Raw genomic sequence first — 26104 nt, forward strand, 5'->3', positions numbered from 1 at the left:
TATTTTTTGCAGGAGCCTTGAGCTCCTCTTTAACTATAAATAGTGGCCTGACAGTTATTGCTCTCAGTCCAGTGTGCACGTTGAAATATAACATGTAGTGCAATTAACATTTTTAAACATAGGTGTCCCCAACATGTGGGTTTAAAATTGGATGTGTGTTCTTGAGGAGGGGGGGGGGGCTCAAAACTTTGAAGGATTTTTTTTTTCAAGTGCTTGTAACTTTATTTTTTACACTTTTTTCACTCATTTATATCATGTATAGGTCTAGAACAGGCATGTCCAAAGTCCGGCCCGCGGGCCAATCGCGGCCCGCAGTCCGGTTTTGAACGGCCCGCCTGGTGTGCTGCGGGATCAGGGCTGTCAAATGAGCCGATCCCCGGCACTGTGTGAAGCTCCGTCGGCTTCAAAAGTGAAAGTAAAGTGCAGAGGAGTGTGCTGTGCTCTCTGCTTCCCCCTACAGTGCAGTACCCGGCTGAATGAGGAAATGGAATGGAAAGGTACTGTACTACAAGCTAGATTCGTTTTAAAAAGGCTTTATTTATGTGTATGTGTGTGTGTGTGTGCATGTGTGTCTGTATGTATGTATGTGTGTACATGTGTGTCTGTATGTGTGCATGTGTGTCTGTATGTATATGTGTGCATGTCTGTCTGTATGTATGTGCATGTGTGTCTGTATGTGTGTGTGTGTGCATGTCTGTCTGTATGTGTGTGTGTGTGCATGTCTGTATGTATGTATGTGTGTGCATGTCTGTATGTATGTATGTGTGTGCATGTCTGTCTGTATGCATGTGTGTGCATGTGTGTCTGTATGTATGTATGTATGTGTGTCTGTGCATGTGTGTCTGTATGTATGTGTGTCTGTGCATGTGTGTGCATGTCTGTATGTATGTGTGTGCATGTGTGTCTATATGTGTGTGTGTGTGTGCATGTCTGTCTGTATGTATGTGTGTGTGTATGTGTGTCTGTATGTGCATGTGTGTGTGTGTCTGTGCATGTATGATTGCATGTGTGTGTGTGTCCATGTATGTCTGTATGTATGAGTATGTGCATGTGTGTCTGTATGTATGTGCGTGTATGTCTGTCTGTATGTGCGTGCATGTATGTGTGTTTGTATGTGTGTGCAGCATGTGTGTCTGTATGTATCTGTGTGCATGTATGTGTGTGTGTGTGTGTGTGTGTATGTATGTCTGTATGTGCGTGTATGTCTGTATGTATGTGTGTGTGTGCATGTGTCTGTATGTATGTAAGTATATGCATGTGTCTGTATGTGTATGCATGTGTCTGTATTTGTGTATGTCTGTGTGTATGTGTATGCATGTGTGTTACTTTTAATCCAGACCCCCCCCCCCCCCATTCTTGTACCATCAGAACTGCTTTTGTGGTGCTTGTGTGTGTGATAGCAGCCAGGATTGCTGCTCCTCTGAAAAGCAATCCATATACAGATCGCTTTTCAGAGGCATTTGAAAGGTGGTAAAGAGGCATTATGTTGCCTCCTCACCACCTGTTTTAAGCCCGTAAATGTAGCATCACTATACCGCAACTGTGCAGTCTACACAGTTGCGGGGTAGTTGCAGTGCAGGCCCATTCACCCTGATCATACCTCCAGCTGCAGCCACAGCATGTTTACACCCCCAGCTGCTCCCTCTGCAGCTAAAGGGGGAGAAGTTGGGGGTGGTAAAAACAGCTTAACCATGTAGTTTTACTGCCCCTCCAATAAGCCCTTGGTTCACATCTGCATGGCTTCATGCTGTGTGTAGGGCAGCCCATGCATTTCAATGGGCTTCCATACCCACAAAAATGCAGGGAAAGAAGTCCCAGAGCTTTTTTTTTTTTTTTTATTGCGCTGCACCAAAAGCACCCCATGTTTCCAATGTGTGGGGTACCATTAAGACTTAACGGTACCCCCAAAGAACAGAGCATTCGTCTGTGTGTCAGGCAAACGAGCGCGACAAAGGCACGAGAATTTTTGTTGGGCCAGGTATGAGTGCTCGAATGACCGAATTTTAATGGTTCAAAGAATGTCAGGCAAAATGGTCGGCCCTCACACATGTTCACTTCATCGAATCTGGCCCTCTTTGAAAAAAGTTTGGACACCCCTGGTCTAGAAGTTCCTGACCCCTGATATCTCATCTGCCTTCCACTGAAGATAATGGAGTGCAGATTGTGCTCCATTAGCTTCCTCATTGCCACAGTGGCCTGGAAAAAGTGACAGCCAAACCCGGATGTGACATAATGCACATCAGTTCCATATTCATTCTAGCTAGGGGAGATCAGCAAAAATATGTGCACTGGTCTCCCTCTCCCAAACCTAACTACACCTGCCATGGGGGGGAAGAACACAGTCTTGGTGTCAGTGCTTGGTTCACCTGCTGGTGGCACCGTAGGGCTCTGTGCTGAAAGCTGTAGTTCCAGTTACCACCAACGGGTGTCTCCCAGCAGGTTCCTGCAATCAGTTCCACCTGGCCCCAGCTGCTGGGAGGGTACTTAAAGGGGAGTTCCACTCATTCGTACGTTTATTAACCTCTTGCCGTCTGCGTTATAGCCGAATGGCGGCCACAGTGCGGACCTGAATTTCCTGGAGACCGTCATATGACCCCCCTGCAGGAGTCACCGAGACACGGGTGATCACAGATCCGAGTAAGGGGACGGTCCCGGCCCATTACCACATGATCAGCTGTCAGCCAATAACAACTGATCACATGATCTAAACAAAAGCTTGGTAATCATTTTTTTTCTCCTCGCGCTGACAGTGTGAGGAGAAAAAAAAGCCGATCACTGGCTTATCTGCAAGGGACATCAGTCCCGAAGAGGAAGAGTGGGGGGTCCCCCCCAGCATGTTGGTCGAGAACTTACAGTGGTTTAACAGGACAGGTCCCACTCAGAACAGGCCTCGCCATGGTCAACCAAAGAGGTTGAGTGAACGCGCTCAGCGTCATATCCAGAGGTCGTCTTTGGGAAATAGACATATGAGTGCTGCCAGCATTGCAGCAGAGGTTGAATGGGTGGGGGGTCAGCCTGTCAGTGCTCAGACCACACGCCGCACACTGCATTCAATTGGTCTGCGTGGCTGTTGCATTAAATTGGGGTGCATGGCTGTTATCCCAGAGGGAAGCCTCTTCTAAAGATGATACACAAGAAAGCTCGCAAACAGTTTGCTGAAGACAAGCAGACTAAGCCCTTGTACACACGATCGGAGATTCCGACAGAATGTGTCCGATCGGAGCGTTTTGTCGGATATTCCGACTGTGTGTGGTATGCATCGGACTGTTTCCGTCGGAATATCCATCGGACCAAATTTTCCAATTTGCCGGAAATATTTTCCAACAAAATGCTCCGATCGGACATACTCCGATCATGTGTAGAGAATTCCGATCGGACAAAGTGCCACGCATGCTCAGATCAAATTCCTACATCAAAGCTATTGGCTACTAGCGTGAATGTAGTCTCATCATAACGAAATAACGTCATCGCGTTCTGAACGATCGGATTTTCCGACAACTTAGTCCGACCGTGTGTATGCAACGGTTTCGGACAAAATCCGACGGATTTGGTTGTCGGAATCTCCAATCGTGTGTACTAGGGCTTAGGACATGGATTACTGGAACCATGTCCTGTGGTCTGATGAAACCAAGATAAACTTATTTGGTTCAGATGGTGTCAAGCGTGTGTGGCGGCAACCAGATGAGGAATACAAAGACAAGTGTGTCTTGTCTACAGTCAAGCAAGGTGGTGGGAGTGTCATGGTCTGGGGCTGCACGAGTGCTGCCGGCACTGGGGAGCTACAGATCATTGAGGGAACCATGAATGCCAACATGTACTGTGACATAATGAAGCAGAGTATGATCCCCTCCCTGCAGAGACTGGGCCGCAAGGCAGTATTCCAACATGATAATGACCCCGACCACTGCCTTGCTAAAGAAGCTGAGGGTAAAGGTGATGGACTGGCAAAGCATGTCTCCAGACCTAAACCCTATGTATATATCGGTGGGGCACCCTCAAACGGAAGGTGGAGGAGCTCAAGGTTGCTAACATCCACCAGATCCATGATGTCATCATGGAGGAGAGGAAGAGGACTCCAGTGGCAACCTGTGAAGCTCTGGTGAACTCCATGCCCAAGTGGGTTAAGGCAGTGCTGGAAAATAATGGCGGCCACACAAAATATTTGGATACTTTTGTCCCAATTTGGACATTTTCACTTAGGGGTGTACTCACTTTTGTTGCCAGCAATTTAGCCATTAATAGCTGTGTTGAGTTCTTTTGAGGGAACGGCAAATTTACACTGTTATACAAGCTGTACACTCACTACTCTACATAGTAAAGTGCCATTTCTTCAGTGTTATCGCAAGGAAAGATATAATATTTACAAAAATGTGAGAGGTGTACTCACTTTTGTGAGATACTGTGTATATATATATAGATATATATAGATATATATATATCTCATCTGCCATCTGCCTGCTTATTTTATTGTACCATTCGTATTTAAACTTTTGTCATTTGCCTTTATGTTGTTCCTAACATAATAATGTTTCAAATGTTTTGTAACAAAAATTAAGAGCAATAATTCCTACTGTACTAGAAATAATAACAGTTACTGCCAAATCAAAAGGCAGATATGTGAAATGTAAAAATTGCTCTGGTCCATAAGGGGTATACATTTGTGAGAGCTGAATGGGGGTTATGAATTGTGACCTTCACAATACTGTGACCAGCAGCTTAAAGTTACACATTTATTTTGCATTGCTAGGATTGTGTATTGTGCCATGGATAACCATTCTCATCTTCTTCCAGGGTGAGCAAATGTTGCTCCAGAATGGACAGGACTGCAAGTCACAGTTGCCATCTTCTACAGCAGCTGCATGAGCAAAGGATCCAGGGCTTGCTGTGTGACTGCATGCTGGTGGTAAAAGGAGTCTGCTTTAAAGCACATAAAAATGTGCTGGCAGCTTTCAGCCAGTACTTTAGGTATGGAGCAGATTAATTCAGTGTCATGACTTTCTGCTTTAGAGAATACACCTATGTTTCTCATACTAAAAAGTTTTACTTTCGTTTTGAATCGAATGGGGAAGGGTCAGAATTTTATTGCAGGCTCTGACCCTCTCCATGAGATTTCCTTTTGCTTTCTGCCATAGTGACCACACATTAAGTTGGGGGGGGGGGGGGGGTCACAGGCTGTAGTAAGATTTTGATTTATTCCTTTCCCACGATATCTAAGCACTGGTTCACATATATGCGTTGCCGGAAAAGCAGAAAATCCTGAGCGTTTCCCGCACCTCATTAAAATCGCACTTCATCCATGCGATCTGCCACCGGTGTCAATGTTAAATTAATGACACCCCAAAACAGATTGAAAAACGCAGTGCAATTGCAAGAATCTGATCATATGGACGTGAACACCCATGTAATCTGATTCTGGTGCGGAACAAATAAAGATGCCTGCACACAGTGACGCAGGGGTGGTGTGGGAAGCCCACAAAGCCGTTATCAGAGGGGTTCTTATTAAACACGGCGCCAGACTCAAACAGGCTAGGTCTGCACAATTAGACACGCTTTTAACCAAACTCCAGACCTTGTAGTTGATTCATAAAATGACCCCGACCAGACAGTTTGGGATCGAGCTTAACATGATCCGCTCGCAAGTTACTGACCTCCTGCAATTTAAAGCCAAAGCTGCTCTGCAAATCTGCCGTAGGAAAACATATAAATCGGGGCAACAAATGCGGGCGACTCCTGGCCCAAACGCTGCAGACACAAAGGGCGGCATCCTACATCCCACACATCAGGACCACCGCGGGACTGAAAAGATCGTTACCCCAACAGATCACACAGGAATTTAAAACCTACTACAGCGCCCTGTACAATTTAGCCACGACACCACCCACAGCAGCGGCCACGACAGCTTATCTAGAATACTCCCAAATGCCCTCGCTATCAAAGGAGACGCAAGAATCCCTGGAAGAACCCATCACGTTACCCGAGCTTCACTTAGCCCTAAAAAGCGCAAAACCAGGCAAAGCCCCGGGCCCAGACGGTCTCACCGTCTCTTACTATAAGGCCCTTCTCCCAATCCTAGGCCCACATCTAGTCTCACTATTTAATGGTTTAGGAACAGGGAAAGCTTTCCATTACACTACACTGCAAGCACAAATCTCTGTCATCCCCAAGGAGGGCAAAGACCCTGCCCAATGCGGGAGTTACCGCCCGATTTCCCTCCTAAACACTGATCTGAAAATTTACACCAAGATCCTGGCCTCCAGATTACAACAATACCTGTCCCAACTCATATACCTGGACCAAGTGGGCTTTGTCCCAACCAGAGAGGCTAGGGACAACACCACCAAAGTCCTCAACCTACTACACGTAGCGGTCCATAGTAAAACGCCATGTATATTTGTGGGAACGGACGCTGAAAATGCTTTCGACCGGGTAAACTGGTCTTTTATGTTCGAGACACTGAGATATATAAGCCTGGGAGATAGGATGCTAAAGTGGGTGGCCGCGGCATACAGGGCGCCATCGGCCAGAGTAAGGGAGAACAGTGTTCTCTCAGAAGCATTCTCAATCACGAATGGGACTAGGCAGGGAGGCCCCCTCTCGCCCTTGCTATTCGCCCTGACCCTGGAACCCTTCATGTGCCACGTAAGATTGAACCCAGACATCACCGGCATAGGAGTTAATGAGGCACGTCACAAAGTATCGGCTTATGCGGATGACCTCATGTTTTCCCTCTCAAACCCCTCAACCTCCCTACCACACCTCCTACGGGAGTTCGACATTTACGGCCATCTCACGAACCTGAAAATAAATTTTACCAAATCAGAGGCTATGAGCATAGGGATACCGAAGCCCCAACTCCAGCGTCTTAAAGATAGCTTCCACCTGAAATGGACTGACTCAGCCCTGAAGTACTTAGGCACCTACATACCCACTTCCATACCTCAACTGTTTAAGCGCAATTTCCCCCCACTACTGAAAGCTGTTAAGAAATTACTTGATGAATGGGGAAACGGCCTCCACTCGTGGCTCGGTCGCTGCAACATCCTTAAGATGTCCATACTCCCCAAATTCCTGTATCTAATCCAAGCCCTGCCTATCCGAATACCAGGGGACTACTTTAAACAAGTCCACTCTGCATTTACTCGATTTCTTTGGGCAGGGAAACACCCACGCCTGAATAGGAAATTACTTTCACTACCTAAAACACACGGAGGCCTGGCATTGCCAGACATCCACATGTACTATCATGCAACACACCTTAACAGACTGATGGATTGGTGTCGACATAATGACACCAAATTGTGGACGCAACTGGAACAGGACCAAAGCGCCATACCTCTCCAGGGAATTCCCTGGTGCCACAGTACTCTCCCACCCAAGATCAAACAACACCCCCTGATAGGCAACATGGCTAACATATGCTCGCAGCTAATGGCAAACTCATGCCTCACAACCTGCAACTCCCCACTGCGGCCCATCATAGGTCATCCTCAGTTTGAACCGGGCCTACACGATAAGAAGTTCCATAACCTTCGAGTGGCAGGACTATATCAGGCATCCCACTTCAGCACCTTGGGCAGGTGGCGAACATACGCGGAGCTGTCAGACCCCAACGGCCCATATAAGCTAGACTTCATGAGAGCTTTGCAACTCAGCCACTTTCTAAACAGTCTCCCGCCCCCCCCCCCCCCCCCCCAATAACTCACAACAACCCCTCACCACTCTGGAAGAGCTTTGTACAGCAACTGGGGTCCTCACGCATACCCTCTCCCTGACTTATGCCATTCTGAATGAACCTCCGAAGGACTACCAACCCCAATCCCTCACCAAATGGGAGAGAGACCTTGACTGCCGTTTCAATGACAACAAAAAACAATACATAATCAAATTTACTCATAAATCCTCCCTCTGCTCCAAAACACAGGAAACGAACTATAAAATCCTGACCCGCTGGTACAGAACCCCTGCCCTCTTGCACAAACTCTTTCCATCGGCCTCAGACAGATGCTGGCGATGTCAGACAGAGGAGGGCACCCTCCTGCACATTTTCTGGTCATGCCCCCGACTACAGAACTTCTGGAGGGAGGTCTGACGTATCACCCAAACATTCACAGACCGGACAGTGCCTGACGAACCAGCCTACTTTCTTCTACACGCGACAGACATACCAGCACGAGCCTACAAAAAGTCTGTGATCAGACATCCCTTGGACGCGGCCAAGGCCTGCATTCCACTAAACTGGAAGTCCCCTCACCCACCGACGGTTGCCCAAAGGCTGCAAAAAGTGGACGAGATCAGCCGTATGGAGGACTTGATCCTCACTAATCAACACAGACAAGAAACATACTCCCAGACATGGCAGCCTTGGAATATCTTTAGATACTCTGAGGAGGGAAAAAGCCTCAGAGGGACTGACTAACAACTTGTCCAATTGACGCATCCGATCCCGTTCCTACCTTGGATGCTGACTTTGAGTGCATCCGGGGCGACGCGGCATAGAGGGGTTGGACACACGATTATAGGCTCAAAGACACATCACCTACCAATCCCACTTCCCCATTACCTCCTAAACTCCCACCCCACACTCCTTTCTTATCTTCCTGCTCCTAGGGACTTTGCCCTATTCTTTCAGCCCTTACGGGGCCTGTCCTTTATCTGATTTCTTACTATACATACAAGAAATTAGGGAAATTCTAGAGGGGAGACTGAGTCCACTGGACTAAGGGAACTCAACACTTCCATTTTCCAGCCATACCAACTCACGTCTACTGGACAGACCCGCTAAGGTCCCATATACAATATTCCGCACACCGACACCTTCTTAACATTCCGAATGGGAGGTAATATCATCTGTAATGATGTGTATTTGAATGTAACACTGTTAAAGCGTTATTTTTGTTAATGAGGTCCTTGTGGACTGGTCTTTCTTTCTGTCATAAATAAATAATAATAAAAAATAAAAATGCCTGCACCTCTTTTGTATGGTGCAAATTGAGCCTATACATAATGAATGGCCTTAAGTTGCACTGAATAGAATTGTGATTTTGAATGGGAATACAGTGCAATTCCTATCCGTTACATGTGGTGTCCCGCACCACATAAATGTGAACCCAAGGTAAAATGAAGAAAAAAAACGTGCCAGAGTTCCTTTCAAAGGGCTTTGCTTAAATATCCATCCTCTTGAACAAGTACTGTTACCAGAGCTTAAAGTGGTTGTAAACCCAAGAAAAAAAAAATGAAAGACAAAGGCATAATGAGCTAGTATGCATAGCATACTAGCTCATTATGAATTACTTACCTGGGATCGAAGCCTCCGCAGCCGTTCTCTTAGACCACTCCGCCAGGCCGGCATTGCTCCCGGAGTTACTTCTGAGTGTCGTGGGCTCCGGCGCTGTGACAACGTTGTCTTGTTCTGATCGGGAAATGTCAGGACAGGTCCACATTTGGGTGACCACTGTGACATGTGATCACCTAATTGGAAGCCTGTCATGCCCTCCCCTTAAAAGCTAGTTAAAGGGCTGCCGGGACTGGGCAGAAGTCGGTTAAAGTGGATTTAATTGGTATTTAATGTCATTTTTGTTTTATACAAAATTGTCCATAGAGTTGCTGGAAAATGAGAGCGAAACACAGAGCAAAATCCACGGCTCTCTTCCTCTACCACAGCAGTGATTGACAGCAGCTTTGTGTCCCTCCCGTGCTGCCTGTGTGTGCAGTGCTCAGTGGTGCTCAGAGCGTTGCACAAACATAGGTTCTGGCAGCACAGGCACGTAGAAACGGTGCAGCCAAATGTCAATTTAAAAAATACAGTGGGGAAAATAATTATTTGATCTTCTGCAGATTTTGTAAGTTTGCCCAATTACAAAGAAACAAAGGGTCTATTATTTTTATCATAGGTGTATTTTAAATCCTAAAAAAACACATAAAGCAAATGTTATAAATTGAGTTGCAGATCAGTGTGTAAAAATAGGTATTTGGTCCCCTACCAACCAACAATAATTCTGGCTCCAATGGACTGGTTACAGTATTTGCTCATGTGGTACACAGATTAGTCCTGTCAGTTTAAGAAGGTGCTCCTAACTACAACTTGTTATGTGTATAAAAGACACCTGTCCACAGAATCTTTTTCTTCCATTCTAACCCACCATGATGGGCAAGAACAAAGAGCTGTCAAAGGTTGTCAGGTACAAGATTGTAGACCTGCACAAGGCTGGAATGGGCTACAAGACAATCAGCAAGAAGCTTGGTTATAAGGAGACAACTGCTGGAGCAAATATTCGAAAATGGAAGAAACACAAAATAACCCTCAATCGCCCTTGGTCTGGAGCTCCATGAAGGATTTTGCCTCGTGGGGTAAGGATGATCATCCGAAAAGCGAGGGATCAGGAACTTGTGAATGATCTCAAGGACGTTGGGACCACAGTTACCAAACAAATCATTGGTAATACAACATGTCGTCATGGATTGAAATCCTGCAGTGCCTGCAAGGTCCCCCTCCATAAGAAGGCACATGTACAGGCCCATCTGAAGTTTGCAAATAAACATCTTCAGTACCTAACAAAAGTGAGAACACCCCTCACATTTTTGTAAATATTTTATCTTTTCACGTGACAGCACTGAAGAAATGACACGCTGCTACAAAATAAAGTAGTGAGTGTACAGCTTGTATAACAGTGTAAATTTGCTGTCCCCTCATAATAACTCAACACACAGCCATTAATGTCTAAACCGCTGGCAACAAAAGTGAGTACACCCCTAAGTGAAAATGTCCAAATTGGGCCCAATTAGCCATTTTCCCTTCCCAGGGTCATGTGACTCGTTAGTGCTACAAGGTCTCAGGTGTGAATAGAGAGCGTGTGTGTTAAACTTGGTGTTATCGCTCTCTCACTCTCTTACACTGGTCACCAAAAGTTCAACATGGCACCTCATGGCAAAGAATTCTCTAAGGATCTGAAAAAAGGAATTGTTGCTCTACATTAAGATGGCCTAGGTTATAAGAAGGTTGCCAAGACACTGAAACTGAGCTGCAGCACGTTGGCCAAGTCCATACAGCAGTTTAACAGGACAAGTTCTACTCAGAACAAGCCTTGCCATGGTTGACCAAAGAAGTTGAGTGCACGTGCACAGCGTCATATCCAGAGGTTGTCTTTGGGAAATAGACATATGAGTGTTGCCAGCATTGCTACAGAGGTTGAAGGAGTCAGCCTGTCAGTGCTCAGACCATACGCCGCACACTGCATCAAATTGGTCTACATGGCTGTCATCCCTCTTCTAAAGATGATGCACAAGAAAGCCCACAAACAGTTTGCTGAAGACAAACAGGTTAAGGACATGGATTACTGGAACCATGTCCTGTGGTCTAATGAGACCAAGATAAACGTATCTGGTTCAGATGGTGTCAAGCGTGTGTGGTGGCAAACAGATGAGCAGTACAAAGACAAGTGTGTCTTGCCCACAGTCAAGCATGGTGGTGGGAGTGTCATGGACTGGGGCTGCATGAGTGCTGCCGGCACTGGGGAGCTACAGCTCATTGAGGGAACCATGAATGCCAACATGTACTGTGACATACTGAAGCAGAGCATGATCCCCTCCCTTCAGCGACTGGGCCGCGGGGCAGTATTCCAACATAACGACCCCAAACACACCTCCAAGATTACCTCTGCTTGCTAAAGAAGCTGAGGGTAAAGGGGATGGACTGGCCAAGCATGTCTCCAGACCTAAACCCTATTGAGCTGTGGGACATCCTTAACTGGAAGGTGGAGGAGCTCAAGGTTTCTAAAATCCACCAGCTCCATAATATCGTCATGGAGGAGTGTAAGACGACTCCAGTGGCAACCTGTGAAGCTCTGGTGAACTCCATGCCCAAGAGGGTTAAGGCAGTGCTGGAAAATAATGGTGGCCACACAAAATAGTGACACTTTGGGCCCAATTTGAACATTTTCACTTAGGGGTGTACTCACTTTTGTTGCCAGCCGTTTAGACCTTGTTGCCTGTGTGTTGAGTTATTTTGCGGGGACAGCAAATTTACACTGCTATACAAGTTGTACGCTCACTACTCTACATTGTAGCAAAGTGTAATTTCTTCAGTGTTGTCACATGAAAAGATATAATATAATATTTACAAAAATGTGAGGGGTGTACTCACTTTTGTGAGATACTGTAAATGAATCAGAGAAGGATTGGGAGAAAGTGCTGTGGTCAGATGAGACCAAAATTAAGCTCTTTGGCATTAACTCGACTTGCCGTGTTTGGGGGAAGAAAAATACTGACTATGACCCTAAGAACATCATCCCCACAGTTAAGCGTGGATTTAGGGCTGTTTCTCTGCTAAAGGTACAGGCCCACTTTGCCACATTGAGGTGCTAATGGATGGGGCCATGTATTGTAAAATCTTGGATGAGAACCTTCTACCCCTTATCCCGATCACTGAAGATGGGTCGTGGATGGGTCTTCCAGCATGACAATGACTCAAAACATACCACCAAGGCGACAAAGGAGTGGCTTAAGAAGAACATTGAGGTCATGAGTGGCCTAGCCAGTCTCCAGACCTTAATCCTATATAAATTGTATAAAGGGAGCTGAAACTTCAAGTTGTCAAGCAACAGTCAAGAAACATTAAGGATTTAGAGAAGATCTGTAAAGAAAAGTAGACCAAAATCCCTCCTGAGGCATGCAAACCTGGTAACCGACTACAAGAAACTTCTCTGTGCTTGGTTTTTCCACCAAGTACTAAGTCATGTTTTGCTTGGGGAGCAAATACTTACTTATTTTACTTACTAAACTGCAACTCAATTTCTAGCACATGTATCATGGGTTTTTTCAGGATTTTTGGTTGATATTCTGTATCTATCATTTAAAATACCCATATAATTAAAATTATAGAACCTTCATTTCTTTTTAAGAGAGCAAACTTACAGTTATCCGCTTGCCCCCCGAAATGTGCCAAACATAGCACTGGAGGGGGGAGGAGACAACAGAGTGGAAATTCCACTTTTGGTTGGAACTCCACTTTAACATTAACATTTTTTTTTTCTTTGATTCATACTGACCTAGGTGGATGCAGCATCAGACCGATTCTGCATATGTCCCCCGCCATCTCTGTACTGAGAACCGAGCCACCGAACACCGCCGATGGCCCGGTTTTCACAGATCCCCTCGGTTTTGTCAGTCAGAATCTCTCTGTTTCCCCAAGCTCATTGGAGTGCTAAACTGTGGAGGGGCGGGGAGCGGCTGTCTCAGCGCCATGCTGAGACTGCCATCAATCAAGGCAGCTGGCGGATCCAGACTTGGTAAGTCGGGATGATGAGCTCCTTGACTAATGGCAGTGACGTCAGCAGAGAGCGGGTTTCAGACCATTCTCTGCTGAAAACGGGTCACAGGAATGCAAAACGAATTGTACTCCTGTGGCCCAGAGGAGAAGCCCAGCCTAAAAAGCTCTGGCTGGACTTCTCCTTTAAGTGATTGTTTTTACTTATTATTTAACATGCCACATAATTGGTTGAATTAAGTACAGAAATACCTTGGAATGAGAGTATAATTCATTCCAGGAATGAATGGCCGCTGGTGTACAGTATACATTACTGTATGTGGCCAGAGATCCGAGGGCACTGGTGGCTCCCAGTGCTTCCTGGAGAATTAGGAGACACTCGGGAACTGTTGACACTTTCGGGTGCACCGAGTTCTCCAGAAAGTGCTGGGAGCCACTAGCGCCCTCGGATCTCTGGCCACATACAGTACTGTATACCGGCTTTGCCATACATATACCCCAGCGGCTTTACATGGATGAGCACCAGACTCCAACATTGTGAATGTAATTCTTTTTTTATTTACATTAAAACTACTGCTCGTATATCAAGACAGCGTTCATATATCAAGACAGCGTTCGTATATCAAGTCAAAATGTAAAAAAAAAAAAAGTGTGTTTGTCTTGCAAAATGCTCCTATACCGCGTTACTCGCAAACCAAGGTATTACTGTACACTCATATGCAATTAAAACATGATTTCATGGGATTCTGGACAGTGATGAAAATAGACCTCTCCATTTTGGGAGGATCTCCTCATTTGTGAACACAGTAGCTTCAAAGTCAGTAGCAAGTTAGTAGCAACACGGAAAACTCCAGTTGCTGACTAAAATGACTTGTACGTAATTTCTATGTACCTTTTATTGATAACCACAGCCATACCATTGCACAGAGCAGGTGAGAATAAAAATTTTTTTTAATAATAAAAAAAAATCGCTTTTATGGCCAAGCCAACACTTATAAGCAATCATCATTATTGTGGTAACTTACACTTTAACGTGGTATTAAGCCCAAAACCAAAAATGTAATATATTGCAGCTTACCAATTATTAGATGTGGTGGATGCATTTTCTTTTTATAGGCTTTTCCCCCCTCTGTTTTTTCCTGGTGATCTGGCCAGTAACACACCTCCTGTATTATACAGACACCAATCTGGATGAAGGAGCACAGGGGGCAAATTTGGACAGCAGCATTGTCAGTCTGGGGGGGAGGGATTGTCAGACATATTAGCAGATTTAAATACACTAACAGGTTAAACCCAAACTCCAGCTCGTACTTTATGATCAGTTACAGCAATTAATTTTCTTTTTGGGATAACGACTTTACCTAAATAAAAGCTGACCATTTACAGCAAACCTGCCGGTGTTAAATGTCTCATCCTTGTAACTGCAAGAGAGGTGTATGTTGAAAAACAGACTTACTGGCTGGATCACCAGATGAAAATAGAAGAAAGAAACTCTGCAGGTTTAGGAAATATTCATTTTACCTACAGGTAAGCCTTATTATAGGCATACCTGTAGATAAAAATGACCAAGCGGACAATACGACCGCTTTAAGTAACCCTTACTGGTGTAAAATCCTTGTGTCCTTCCTCCCACTGCTAAAATATGTCTGTTAACCATCAGCATTTATTAAAAATAAAATCTTTGCAACCCTGATGCTTACAAATAGTCAAAGAGGATCTGTAAAAGAGTGTAGGATCCTAAACTTACACCATTCTTGATTTTTCCTTCCACAGATCTCTGTTTCAGAATACCTCAGTCCAGAAAAATGATGTCTTCCACTTGGACATCAAGAATATTGGAGGCATAGGTCAAATCCTGGACTTCATGTACACCTCACATCTTGACCTGAATAATGATAACATACAAGCTATGCTGGACATTGCACAGTGCCTCCAAGTACAAAACGTCCTGAATATGTGTTACAGTTTTTTAAAACTGACTACAAATGTGGAGTCTGTGACTCCTATTCCATGTAGCAACTCGGAACCCTTACCGGGAAATTACCCAACATTTACTAACTCTGAATCCAGTGAACAATTAAGCACTCCAATACTGGAAGATCCAGTAACAGAGGCCAGACATTCCCAGCCATTGTTGTCTGATAAGGGCAGTGTCCCTTCAGCTGAGGTCCCTAAACCCACATCTGTCACCGTCAACTCAAGTAATAAAGAACTTCAGTTGAAGCAGTATGGTCAGCCCTACAAGCTGCGGGATTTTTATAGTAAACTCTTCTACAAGGAGAATGCAGAAAAAGCAGCAGAACAAGCTACGACGGCCACCATTGAGTCTAATTTGACAGAATCACAACCATGGACTTTGACTTCCTCTGAGTCGATATTGGCCCCATCAGATTCTTTACCTCTGGAAACTTTGCCTGCATTTTCTCATACGTTTGTTTCCTCCCAGGATCAAGAAGCCCCACCGTTGCAGTTCCCTACAGAAATGCGACTTAAAAAAGCCATTCACCTTAAGAAATTAAACTTTCTCAGGTCTCAGAAGGCAGCAGAAGAGTCAGCTCAGCCGATCGAGGTTTTGCAGAACACTATAGAGGAAACGGTGTTCACCAATGAGGTGCTTGACAATACAGAAAAGACCTTTCTAGAAAAAGAAGCTGACGGTGAAATGCTTGAGAACATTGCTCAGGATGTGGAGGTGGAAAGAGCGGAGAGCCCTAATTTGGAAGATGCAGGTGTATCGGTACCCAAGCACTGTGCGTGTGACTTGTGTGGCAAGACCTTCAAACACCCCAGCAACCTGGGGCTGCACAAACGTTCTCACACAGGTACAGTGAGGTAATGGTTTGATGTTTTCCACATGAAAGAGAAAAATAACACGCAGGCCATCATGGTACACAATAGCTTATAAAGCACTGAGTGTTTATTATGGAGGCATAACATCTGGTAACTTTTAGGTCCCTTGCATAACCACTCTTCACCATAGCAGATCGGTGCCTCTTTGATGAAACCCAATGTGGGTGAAACATGTCAGGTTGACCAATGGGCTGGGATCTAAGCTGAAGCCTGTCTTTCATTTACCTTACATTTGGAGTTGAATACAGTGGGCGGCAATACCTGCGTATTACACTCTTTACCGTCTCATAGTTTAGCACAGCCTTACTCAACCTATTCAAAACAGAGGGACCCTAGAAATAACGTTCCTCTTTTAGGGAACTCCTGCTTTCCATATCTACAACTCATAATACATTAGTGTGACGTCAGTGGGAAAAATGCTCCTTACACTTGTGATCATTGGGAAGAATCAGGGTGGATTTGATTTAACCTCTTAGCGACCAGCCTCCGCAGTTATACTGTGGTCAGTTGGCGCGACTGCGCAAATCGCCATAGATGTACTTCGGATGCTTTAAGAGGTATAGTGGGCCGGCGACATGCGATCGTTCCTCACAGAGCCAGGATGGGGATCTGCCAATGTAAACAGACAGATCCCCATTGTGTCAGGGGAGTAGAGACAGATCTGCTGTCTTTAGTAATCAGGAACAGCGATCTATCTCTATTCCCTGTCAGTCCCATCTCCCCACAGTTAGAAACACCTCCCTATGACACACTGAATCCCTTGATCACCCCCTAGTGTTGACCGTTTCCCTGCCAGTGATATTTATACAGTAATCAGTGGCTATTTTTAGCTCTGATTTCTGTATAAATGTCAACGGTCCCAAAAAAGCATCATGTGTCTGATCTGTCCGCTGCAATGTTGCAGTCATGCTAAAAATCGCTGATAGCCGACATTAGTAGTAAAAAAACAATAATAATAATGCCATAAATATATCTCCTATTTTGTAAATGTTATAACTTTTGTGCAAACAAATCAATATACGCATATTGCGATTTTTTTTTTTTACCAAAAATATGTAGAAGAATACATATTGGCCTAAACTGATGAAGACTTTTTTTTATTTATTTTTTTATTTTTGGATATTTATTATAGCAAAAAGTAAAAAATATTGTTTTTTTTTTCAAAATTGTAGCTCTTTTTTTTGTTTATAGCGCAAAAAATAAAAACCGCAGAGGTGATCAAATACCACCAAAAAAATCTCTATTTGTGGGAAAAAAGTATGTAAATTTCGTTTGGGTACAACGTTGCACGACCACGCAATTGTCAGGTAAAGCAGCGCAGTGCCGTATTGCAAAAAAAATGGCTTGGTCATTAAGGAGGCAAATCCTTCCTGAAGTGGTTAAATCAAGTTGATTTAAATCACTAGTAAAAAGGCTTGATTTAAATCATAATTTTTAAAGAGCAACTGTCATCTCTGTCCTGCAGCGGCTCCTCCTCTGACCCGCTGTTGACTTCCGATAGTCCCATTCACTTTAATGGAACAGCTGGTGATGCGACAGTGCCACAACAAGGTGAGGGACGTGGCGGCAGCAGGTAAGTGGATGCCCACTAACAAGCGCTGCCATGATGAATCTGAAATGACAGGTGCTCTTTAAATGTAAGAACTCATTCTTCCTGGTAGTTAGAATCTTTAATATTTGCAAATAAAATTAAGCATTTTAATTTTAGAATAATAAGCTGTCATGTTAGTAAAACAGCAATATAAAAACCGATTTTAGGTTTATAGGTTAATCGCCCATAGTTGGAGAATTACACAAATTATTTTATTTAATTAAAACAATAACATTATAATACATATTCTTGTATTTGCTTAAACATCAATGTTTATTAACTAAAGTACATAAATGAAATATCTTTGAAAATAAAAATAAAACTTTAAACACGGTCTTTTGATCACAGCACGTCTTCGTGTGATGTTGTTTCATTCCAGGCCTTGCATCTCTTTGTTAAATTACTTGCATTTTGCACGCATACCTACTTTTTCCATAGGTAGGGAAACTTCATTAAATTATGACAGCCTGCTGCCATTTTGCTCCTCAAGGGAGGAATAAAGCACTTCAAGCTATGTGCAGAAAGATCATAAGGTCTATAAGCTGCTTAGGTTTCACTTACATTTTTACTGCTTCTACTTCCTCCTCACACTTAGAGCCTGGTACAGATGCATTTCTCTTCAAACAATCATACAGTTTGTAGTGTACATAGATTTGCAAAACAATGGGATAAAGGAATCTTCCTAAACTTTACTGTGAAATTGTGTGAATGCATCAATCCAGTGCATTCAGCTTGGATTCATTGAAAGATTTTAACCAAAAATGTAAATATTGCAGAACATACAGCCTCATCCTACATGACTAAGCTCCATTTCATGCTGAATAAACGAAATTATTAAATGAATAGAAAACTATCTTTAGATAGATGTTTACTTAAACATTTTATTAAAATAAATTTGATTTGTTTGATTTTTTTTAAAGAGCATCGATTTTTATCCACCCTGGGAAGAATTACCCCCCGTCTAGACAGCTAAAAAGATCAGTGGTGTCAGTGGGGACTTATCTGATAGGCAGAAATTGCTCATTCCTCAAGGAACTCCTAGCAACATCTGGAGGAACCCTGGTTGAGAAACCGTGGTTTAGCAGGGCTGAAAATAGAACTATAGGCATAACCTTTTTTTCTTTTCATTTTGCTTTGAGCAAAGTAGGGTTATAACCCCTGTCAGATTTTTTTTTTTGCCATTTGTGTCCCATTTCAGAGATTTCCCTTCACTTCCTGTCCCATAGCCAAACAGGAAGTGAGAGCCCTCTATTACTTTTCTGGGGACAACCTAAAATTTGTGATTTTCTTTACATTCACTTTGAATGATAATAGTAAACAGGACAAATAGAGAGGGTGAATCTCCCTAACTGGGACACAGACAGCAATAAAAACTGACAGGTGTTCTAATCCATCTCCCCTCTATTCAAAACAAAAAAATTTTTTGCCTTTAGTTATACTTGAATGAGAGAAGAAGCTGTAGGACAGGGATCCTCAAACTACGGCCCTCCAGCTGTTGCAAAACTACACATCCCATGAGGCATTGTGCAGCTCTGACATTCACAGACATGACTAGGCATGATGGGAATTGTAGTTCCTGAACAACTGGAGGGCCGTAGTTTGAAGACCCATGCTGTAGAAGCTTTCTTTGTATATTTGAACGATCACATCCCGACACACATCAGATTTATCATTTTAGTCAATCCTCTAATGAACCTGATTTCCTAATGCCTGATGCACATGGCTGCATTCACTTCTGCCCCTTCTCTTTTAAAGGTAAAAAAACAGGAAACAAAGAACAATATAAAACTCTATAGAAAAGAGTTGTTATTAATTACGTCGATAATGCTTACTCTCGTCAGAAAAAATTATAGTTTCTTCTCAGTGATACACCCACAAGTCCCTCATGACGAATACTTCTGTCAGAGGCACTACACTTTTTTTTGTCCTTGTGAGTCAAACTATTAGTATAACATTTTGCTGGGACCCTCAAGTGTCAGCTGACTGTTGATTTGGGTTCCCCAAATGGTGTTTCTCAGTAGGACTTCTTATAATTCCTCACAATTTCAGGACACCAAAAATGTATTGGGTTCTGAAACTACCAGTCTTGTACCTAGAGTATGCAGTATCTTTAAGGCTCCATGCACACTGGATGTTAAAATAACGTTATAAAAACAGCAGTAGCTTTGCAGTAAATCTTTCAATGTTTTTTAACGTTTTTGCAATAGCGTTTATTGGCGTTTTTTTAAAGTTTTTCCGCGTTTCTTTTTGTATTTCAATGGATCAAAAACATTAAACGCTGGTGAGCCACGTTTTTGAACGTGTATATACGTTTATCAGCATTTATGAAAAGTTTGGCATTTTTTGTGATCAGGAAAATGACTCCTGAATGCCATTTTATGGCGTTCAGAAAACAGCCCATAAAATCCACTGCTGATAGAAGTTCAAAAACGTCCATGTTGCATGGACACATAGGATAACAGTGGAGTTTATGGGCTGTTAAAAAAAAAAGGCCAAACTCCAAAAAAAAAAACATCTGTTTATGAGCTCCAATGTGCATGGAGCTTTACCACTTGCCAACCAGCCGCTGCAGTTGTACTGCGGCAACATGGCTCAGCTGCACGAATCGCCATCATGTTACGTTGCTTCTATTTGTGGCCACTAGGGGCTTGCGATGACCGCCGGGCTCCAGTGATCACTTGTGAAATGACAAGAACCGGGATCTCTGTGTGTAAACACAGAATCCCATTTCTCTGAGGGGAGAAGAGACAGATCGTGTGTTCATAGAGTATGAACACCAGTCTATCTCTTACCCTAGCAAGTCCTATCCCCCCTTCAGTTAGAACACGTAGCAGGGAACACAGTTAACCCCTTGATCACCCCCTAGTGTTAACCCCTTCACTGCCAGTGACATTTTTACAGTAATCAATGCATTTTTATAGAACTGATCGCTGTATAAATGCCAATGGTCCCAAAAATGTGTCAAAATTGTCCGATGTGTCCGCCATAATGTCGCAGTCCCGATAAAAATCGCAGCTCGCCACCATTACTAGTAAAAAAAAAATAATAATAATAAAAATGCTATAAATCTATCCCCTATTTTGTAGACGCTATAACTTTTGCACAAACCAATAAATATATGCTTATTGCAATTTTTATTACCAAAAATATGTAGAAGAATACATATAGGCCTAAACTGAGAAAAAAAATAGCTTTTTTTTTAAAAAAAAATTGAGATATTTATCATAGCAAAAAGTACAAAATATTGTGGGTTTTTTTCAAAATTGTCGCTCTTTTTTTGTTTATAGCACAAAAATTAAAAACCGCAGAGATGATCAAATACCACCAAAAGAAAGCTCTATTTTTGGGAGAAAAAGGACGTCAATTTTGTTTAGGTACAACGTCGCACGACCGCGCAATTGTCAGTTAAAGCGATGTAGTGCCGAATCGCATAAAATGGCCTGGTCATTCAGCAGCTAAATCTTCCAGGGCTGAAGCAGTTAATATATTGGTTTCTGTTTTCAGGAGCATGTTTCTAGAGCAGTGTTTTTCAATAGTGTTTACTAAAACACTAAAATGTGTGGATCATTTTTGTCTAAATTATCCTTTGGCAGGGTACATTTTTACATTCTGTAATAACTAAAAATTCTTACTGAACACTGTTGTATACGATTTATTTTAAAAACTTTAACCCTTTTCGCTGCCAGCACCATTTTTGCGGGGGTTTTTGCATACTTAAGGACCGCCCCACGTACAGATACTGTGGCAGGGTGGCCCTTAAGCGCAAAATCATGTACCTATACGTGGTTTCTTCCATCGGCTTCTTCTGGCGGCCATGAGGTCCACAGCTTCAGCAGGGCCTCTTGGGACATAACACCAGCCCATGGATACTAGTGAAGTGTAAGTACTTACTATGGGAGAACTGTGTGGCAGACAAGTCATGGTAATCTATAAGGATGAGCTCAGGCGTGTTCGCAAACAGCATGTGCAGAGCCCATCTGCTTACTTGCACAGAACACAAGCCTGCATAGGCACATGTTTACAGAGGGCCCGCCCCGTGGCCCCCACGCCTGACAAGTGGGTGGTGCCCATAAGCCCAGCATGCAGCCCCCCAAGGCTGGCTGCGCCAGCGCGTTTTGTGTAGATGCATTTGGGTAGATGCAAGTTTTTATAAGCATATGTTTATATAGATGTGTGGGCATAAGTGTGTATGCATGTTGCATAGATATACATGTTCACGTGGATGCTTGTTTGCATAGACACATGATTGCATAAATACGTGTTGCGTAATAATATATGTTGTAGAGCTGCGTGACTGGCTAAAATGAGAATCACGATAAAAAGATTGCGATTCTCTCTCGATTCTCGCGGCGTAAAATCTTTCACATTATAAAAAAAATTGGGCTAACGTTACTGGTTAGTTTTTTTTTTTTTTTTTTGTTTTATTTTTTAATTCATTAATTTTTTCAAAAAAAATGCATTTGAAAGATCGCTGTGCAAATACAGTGTGACATAAAATATTGCAACAACCACCATTTTATTCTCTAGGGTCTCTACTAAAATATATATATATATATATATATATATATATATATATATATATATATATATATATATACATATATATAGAATGTTTGGGGGTTCTAAGTAATTTTCTAGCAAATTTTAACTTGAAACCAACAAATGTCAGAAAAAGGTTTCGGCCTCTTTCACACGGATGGACCATTCAGGCCTGCCTGTCAGTTTTTTAGGCGGACCTGAACGGACGCACCATAGACCTCTATTGAGAGACGGATGTCAGCGGTGACATCCGACCCACTCCGATCCGAACCCTATTTTTCCATCCGTCATCGGATCGGATGAAAACGGACTCTACGGTCCGTCGTCATCCGATCCCCCATAGAAGAGAGCAGCACTCTGACAGGTCGGTCCCTGCACAGTGTGCAGAGACCGACTTGTCATCTGCCTGCTCAGCGGGGATCGACTGAGCCATCCCCTGCTGAGCAAAGCAGAGCCTGTATATGGACACGTCCGTGTGAAAGGGCCCTTAGTGTTTAGGTGTTTAAACTTTCCTCACTTATAGACAGAGTCTATTCCTTTGACAAATTGTTACAATGTTTATACTTAGTTCCACTGCTAAAGAATGTTGTGATTCTTGGCAGACTGCCCGTTTTTTTCCTTCCTTTCTTTTGACGGCTGTGGCTTCAGAAGAGCAGAGAGAATTCTTTGCATAGCAAGAATCGTGAAACACTTTTGTCAAGATCTCAACGGGGGAAAAATCGTGGTAACGATTCTTGATGATTAATCGTGCAGCCCTAATATGTTGCATAAACACGTATCATAAATGCAGGTCTCCCTGGGCACGTATTGCGTAAGTGCATGTTTGCATGGATACACAATTTCGTGTTTTGCCTAAATGCATATTTACTTAAAGTGGATGTAAACCCGCAATTTTTATAATTTTTTTTTGTCTGACACAATATAGAGTATGGGATTTCAGATCAGCTGTGCCCATTCTTGCCACAAAGAGTCAATCCAGCTCTGAGTAATCCTCGTCTTTTTTCAGTGAAATAAAACGGACAAACTGTAAAATCTTTGTCCGTTCTTCCGCCTTGCTGTGAGTGACAGGTGATTCACATATCTCGTGCACTAGCCTAAGACATGCATTATTTTTTATTTTCCACCCCCACTCCTTTCTTCAGCTGCTCTGCAAGGATTGGCTGTTCCACACCTCAGCATGATTTGGCATGTTGAAGTCATGTGGGGACTTTTCTGGGTTTTGACTGGATGTTCGTGATCATAGCAGAAGTTCAGTGTAAGTAATACACAGGAGAAAATGCATGTTGATATGGGGTGTGTAGAGGTGGGCGGGAAGTCTACTGACATCACGACTCCACCCACTGAGCCCTGGAAAACAGACCCACCCACAAAATCTGAAGTTTTTCGGGTCTCATAGCAGACAGAGGGGAGACATTTGACAGATAAGTATACATGCAGGAGGCTTGTATATCCTTCTAGATAACCAATATTGCAGCAGTTTAGAAAGGATGAGAGTGGGTTTACATCCACTTTAAGCACATACCTACATGCTTCCATAAGTGCATGCCTCCGTAATTGAATATTGCTTAAACACATGCTGGCATGTTTTCATTTGTACTACATACGTATACGCTTAGTTTTAACTGTATACATATAGCTTAGTTGCATTAAACGGTATACATATGTGCTTATTTTTCATAGGACTATATACATATGTGCTTATTGCCTTGAGCTACATACATAGATGCATGAATGGCAAGAATACTTATCTGCATGTTTGCATACCTGGGTACCTGCATACTTGCATACCTATGGGGTTGTATAGCAGTAGGCCAACATTGTCCAGACCTGCATCCTTGTGGAACTGTGTATTAGTTTGTCTAGTACAGTCACTTTATTATGTATCTGTTAGACTAGCTAAATGAATTAGAAGGGTGAGGTAGGTACACTGCCCTCGGGTTCTGTGGTCTGGCAATGTTTACATCTCCCGTTGGACCAATGGCATCAGGGTGATCTGAGCCACTGTGGCGCCTGATCTCAGATCAAGCCTCGTTAGTACTTGAATGTGAGACTGCCCAGGTTTCCCTCCTGAGTGAGGGAGGCACCTGAGGTTGCTGTGTTTTGAGAGTATCTCAGACCATAAGATTTTAGAGCAGTCTCTGAGGTGGTTCGCTCCTTCCTTAGTCGGGTCAGTCTTGGCCTCGCATTGGGTCTTGGAGCAAAAGTTATGGGCTCATTATTGTAAAACAATTAGATGGTAGTAGCTTCAAAACTGAATAGGGACATGAGGTCTATCTTTACCACTTCAGCCCCGGAAGGATTTACTCCCGTCCTGACCAAGCCCTTTTTTGCGATATGGCACTGCCTCAATTTAACTCACAATTGTGCGGTCGTGCGATGTTGTACCCAAACAAAATTGATGTCCTTTTTTTCCCACAAATAGAGCTTTCTTTTGGTGGTATTTGATCACCTCTGCTGTTTTTATTTTTTGCGCTTTAAACAAAAAAAGAGCGACAATTTTGAAAAAAAAAGCAATATTTTTTTAACTTTTTGCTATAATAAATATGCGTTAAAAAAGTTAAAAAATCTATCTCTCCCTGCGCCCTCGGGGTGGTCCTATACAGAATATACTAAATGATCACCTGTGATCCCCGTTCTCTGGACTCCCTGTTTCATCAAGCACAGTGAAGTACTGTCTATGCACTATTCGTAACACAATGTTATCAGCTGCTATATCCTTGTATTTGGTGCATGTTGCACCCTGCACTTGATTATGTTGTCCTTTTTATTATGCTCAATAAACGTTTTTTTAATAAAAAAAATATATATAAAAAATCTAATTCTTTCCTCTGTTTAGGCCAATATGTATTCTTCTACATGTTTTTGGTAAAAAAAATTGCAATAAGCGTATATTGATTGATATGCGCAAAAGTTATCATGTCTACAAAATAGAGGATAGATTTATGGCATTTTTATTAATAATTGTTTTTATTAGTAATGGCGGCGATCTGCGATTTTTATCGTGACTGCCACATTGCGGCGGACAGATCGGACGCTTTTGACACTATTTTGGGACCATTGGCATTTATATAGCGATCAATGCTATAAAAATGCACTGATTACTATGTAAATGTCATTGGCAGGGAAGGGGTTAAACACTAGGGGGCGATCAAGGGGTTAACTGTGTTCCCTCAGCATGTTCTAACTGTAGGGGGGGATGGACTCACTAGAATATGACAGAGATCACTGCTCCATTGGCATCACTGGGAGCAGTAGACCTCTGTCATGTTGGTAGGCAGAACAGGGAAATGCCTTGTTTGCATAGGCATCTCCCCATTCTGCCTCTTTGTGCCACAATCTCGGGCCACTGGCGAAAACATTGAGTCAGCGGGAACACCCGTACGGCGGATGCCGCGCACGCGCCCTCTAGCCACAGATGATGCAGCGACGTACGGGTACATCATTTTGCACACTTGTGCCACTTTACCGATGTATGTCGACGTGAGCCAGTCGGCAAGTGGTTACGATCTCAATCCACTGGGCATCCTTCTGTTTCACATAGGCTCGGTCTGTCCAGTGATGACCTCTCTGCAAGAGGTAGTTTGCTGGGCCCATAATCATCAGGAAAACACACAGCTTCATGTGTCGGGTTGTTTCCTGCCTCATCAAAATTTTCTGTAATTGCAGAGGAAAGGCGTCTGTTTTCTTTTTTGTGGCCATCCTTCAGGCTGACCACAGCTTCTGAGGTTCACAAAGCTCTGAGCTCCGGTGCTGGACTTCCTAAAGATGCAGGGGGTGTCAATCTCAGTATACCTCAATAACCTTTGCTCAGGAAGCAGTTGGTCCAGATTTTCCTTTGAGACATTTTGCAGTAGGCAGCTGTA

At 43.3% G+C, this 26104-nt stretch overlaps 1 protein-coding gene across 1 annotated transcript in view; it reads left to right on the top strand.

Moving 5' to 3' along the window:
• The window catches only part of ZBTB49 (zinc finger and BTB domain containing 49), an 84613-nt gene that overhangs the window by 18109 nt on the left and 40400 nt on the right, over nucleotides 1-26104 (top strand). The window contains exons 2-3 of the mRNA XM_077477791.1: nucleotides 4792-4965; nucleotides 15035-16083. Coding sequence (XP_077333917.1) covers nucleotides 4814-4965; nucleotides 15035-16083 — 1201 coding nt within the window. The 5' untranslated portion in view covers nucleotides 4792-4813. The remainder of the gene's footprint in view (nucleotides 1-4791; nucleotides 4966-15034; nucleotides 16084-26104) is intronic.

The sequence above is a fragment of the Lithobates pipiens genome, unplaced genomic scaffold (assembly GCF_037356315.1).
Source record: "Lithobates pipiens isolate NorthernLeopardFrog02 unplaced genomic scaffold, aLitPip1_a1.2 Scaffold_13, whole genome shotgun sequence".
In the NCBI taxonomy this organism is placed as follows: domain Eukaryota; kingdom Metazoa; phylum Chordata; class Amphibia; order Anura; family Ranidae; genus Lithobates; species Lithobates pipiens.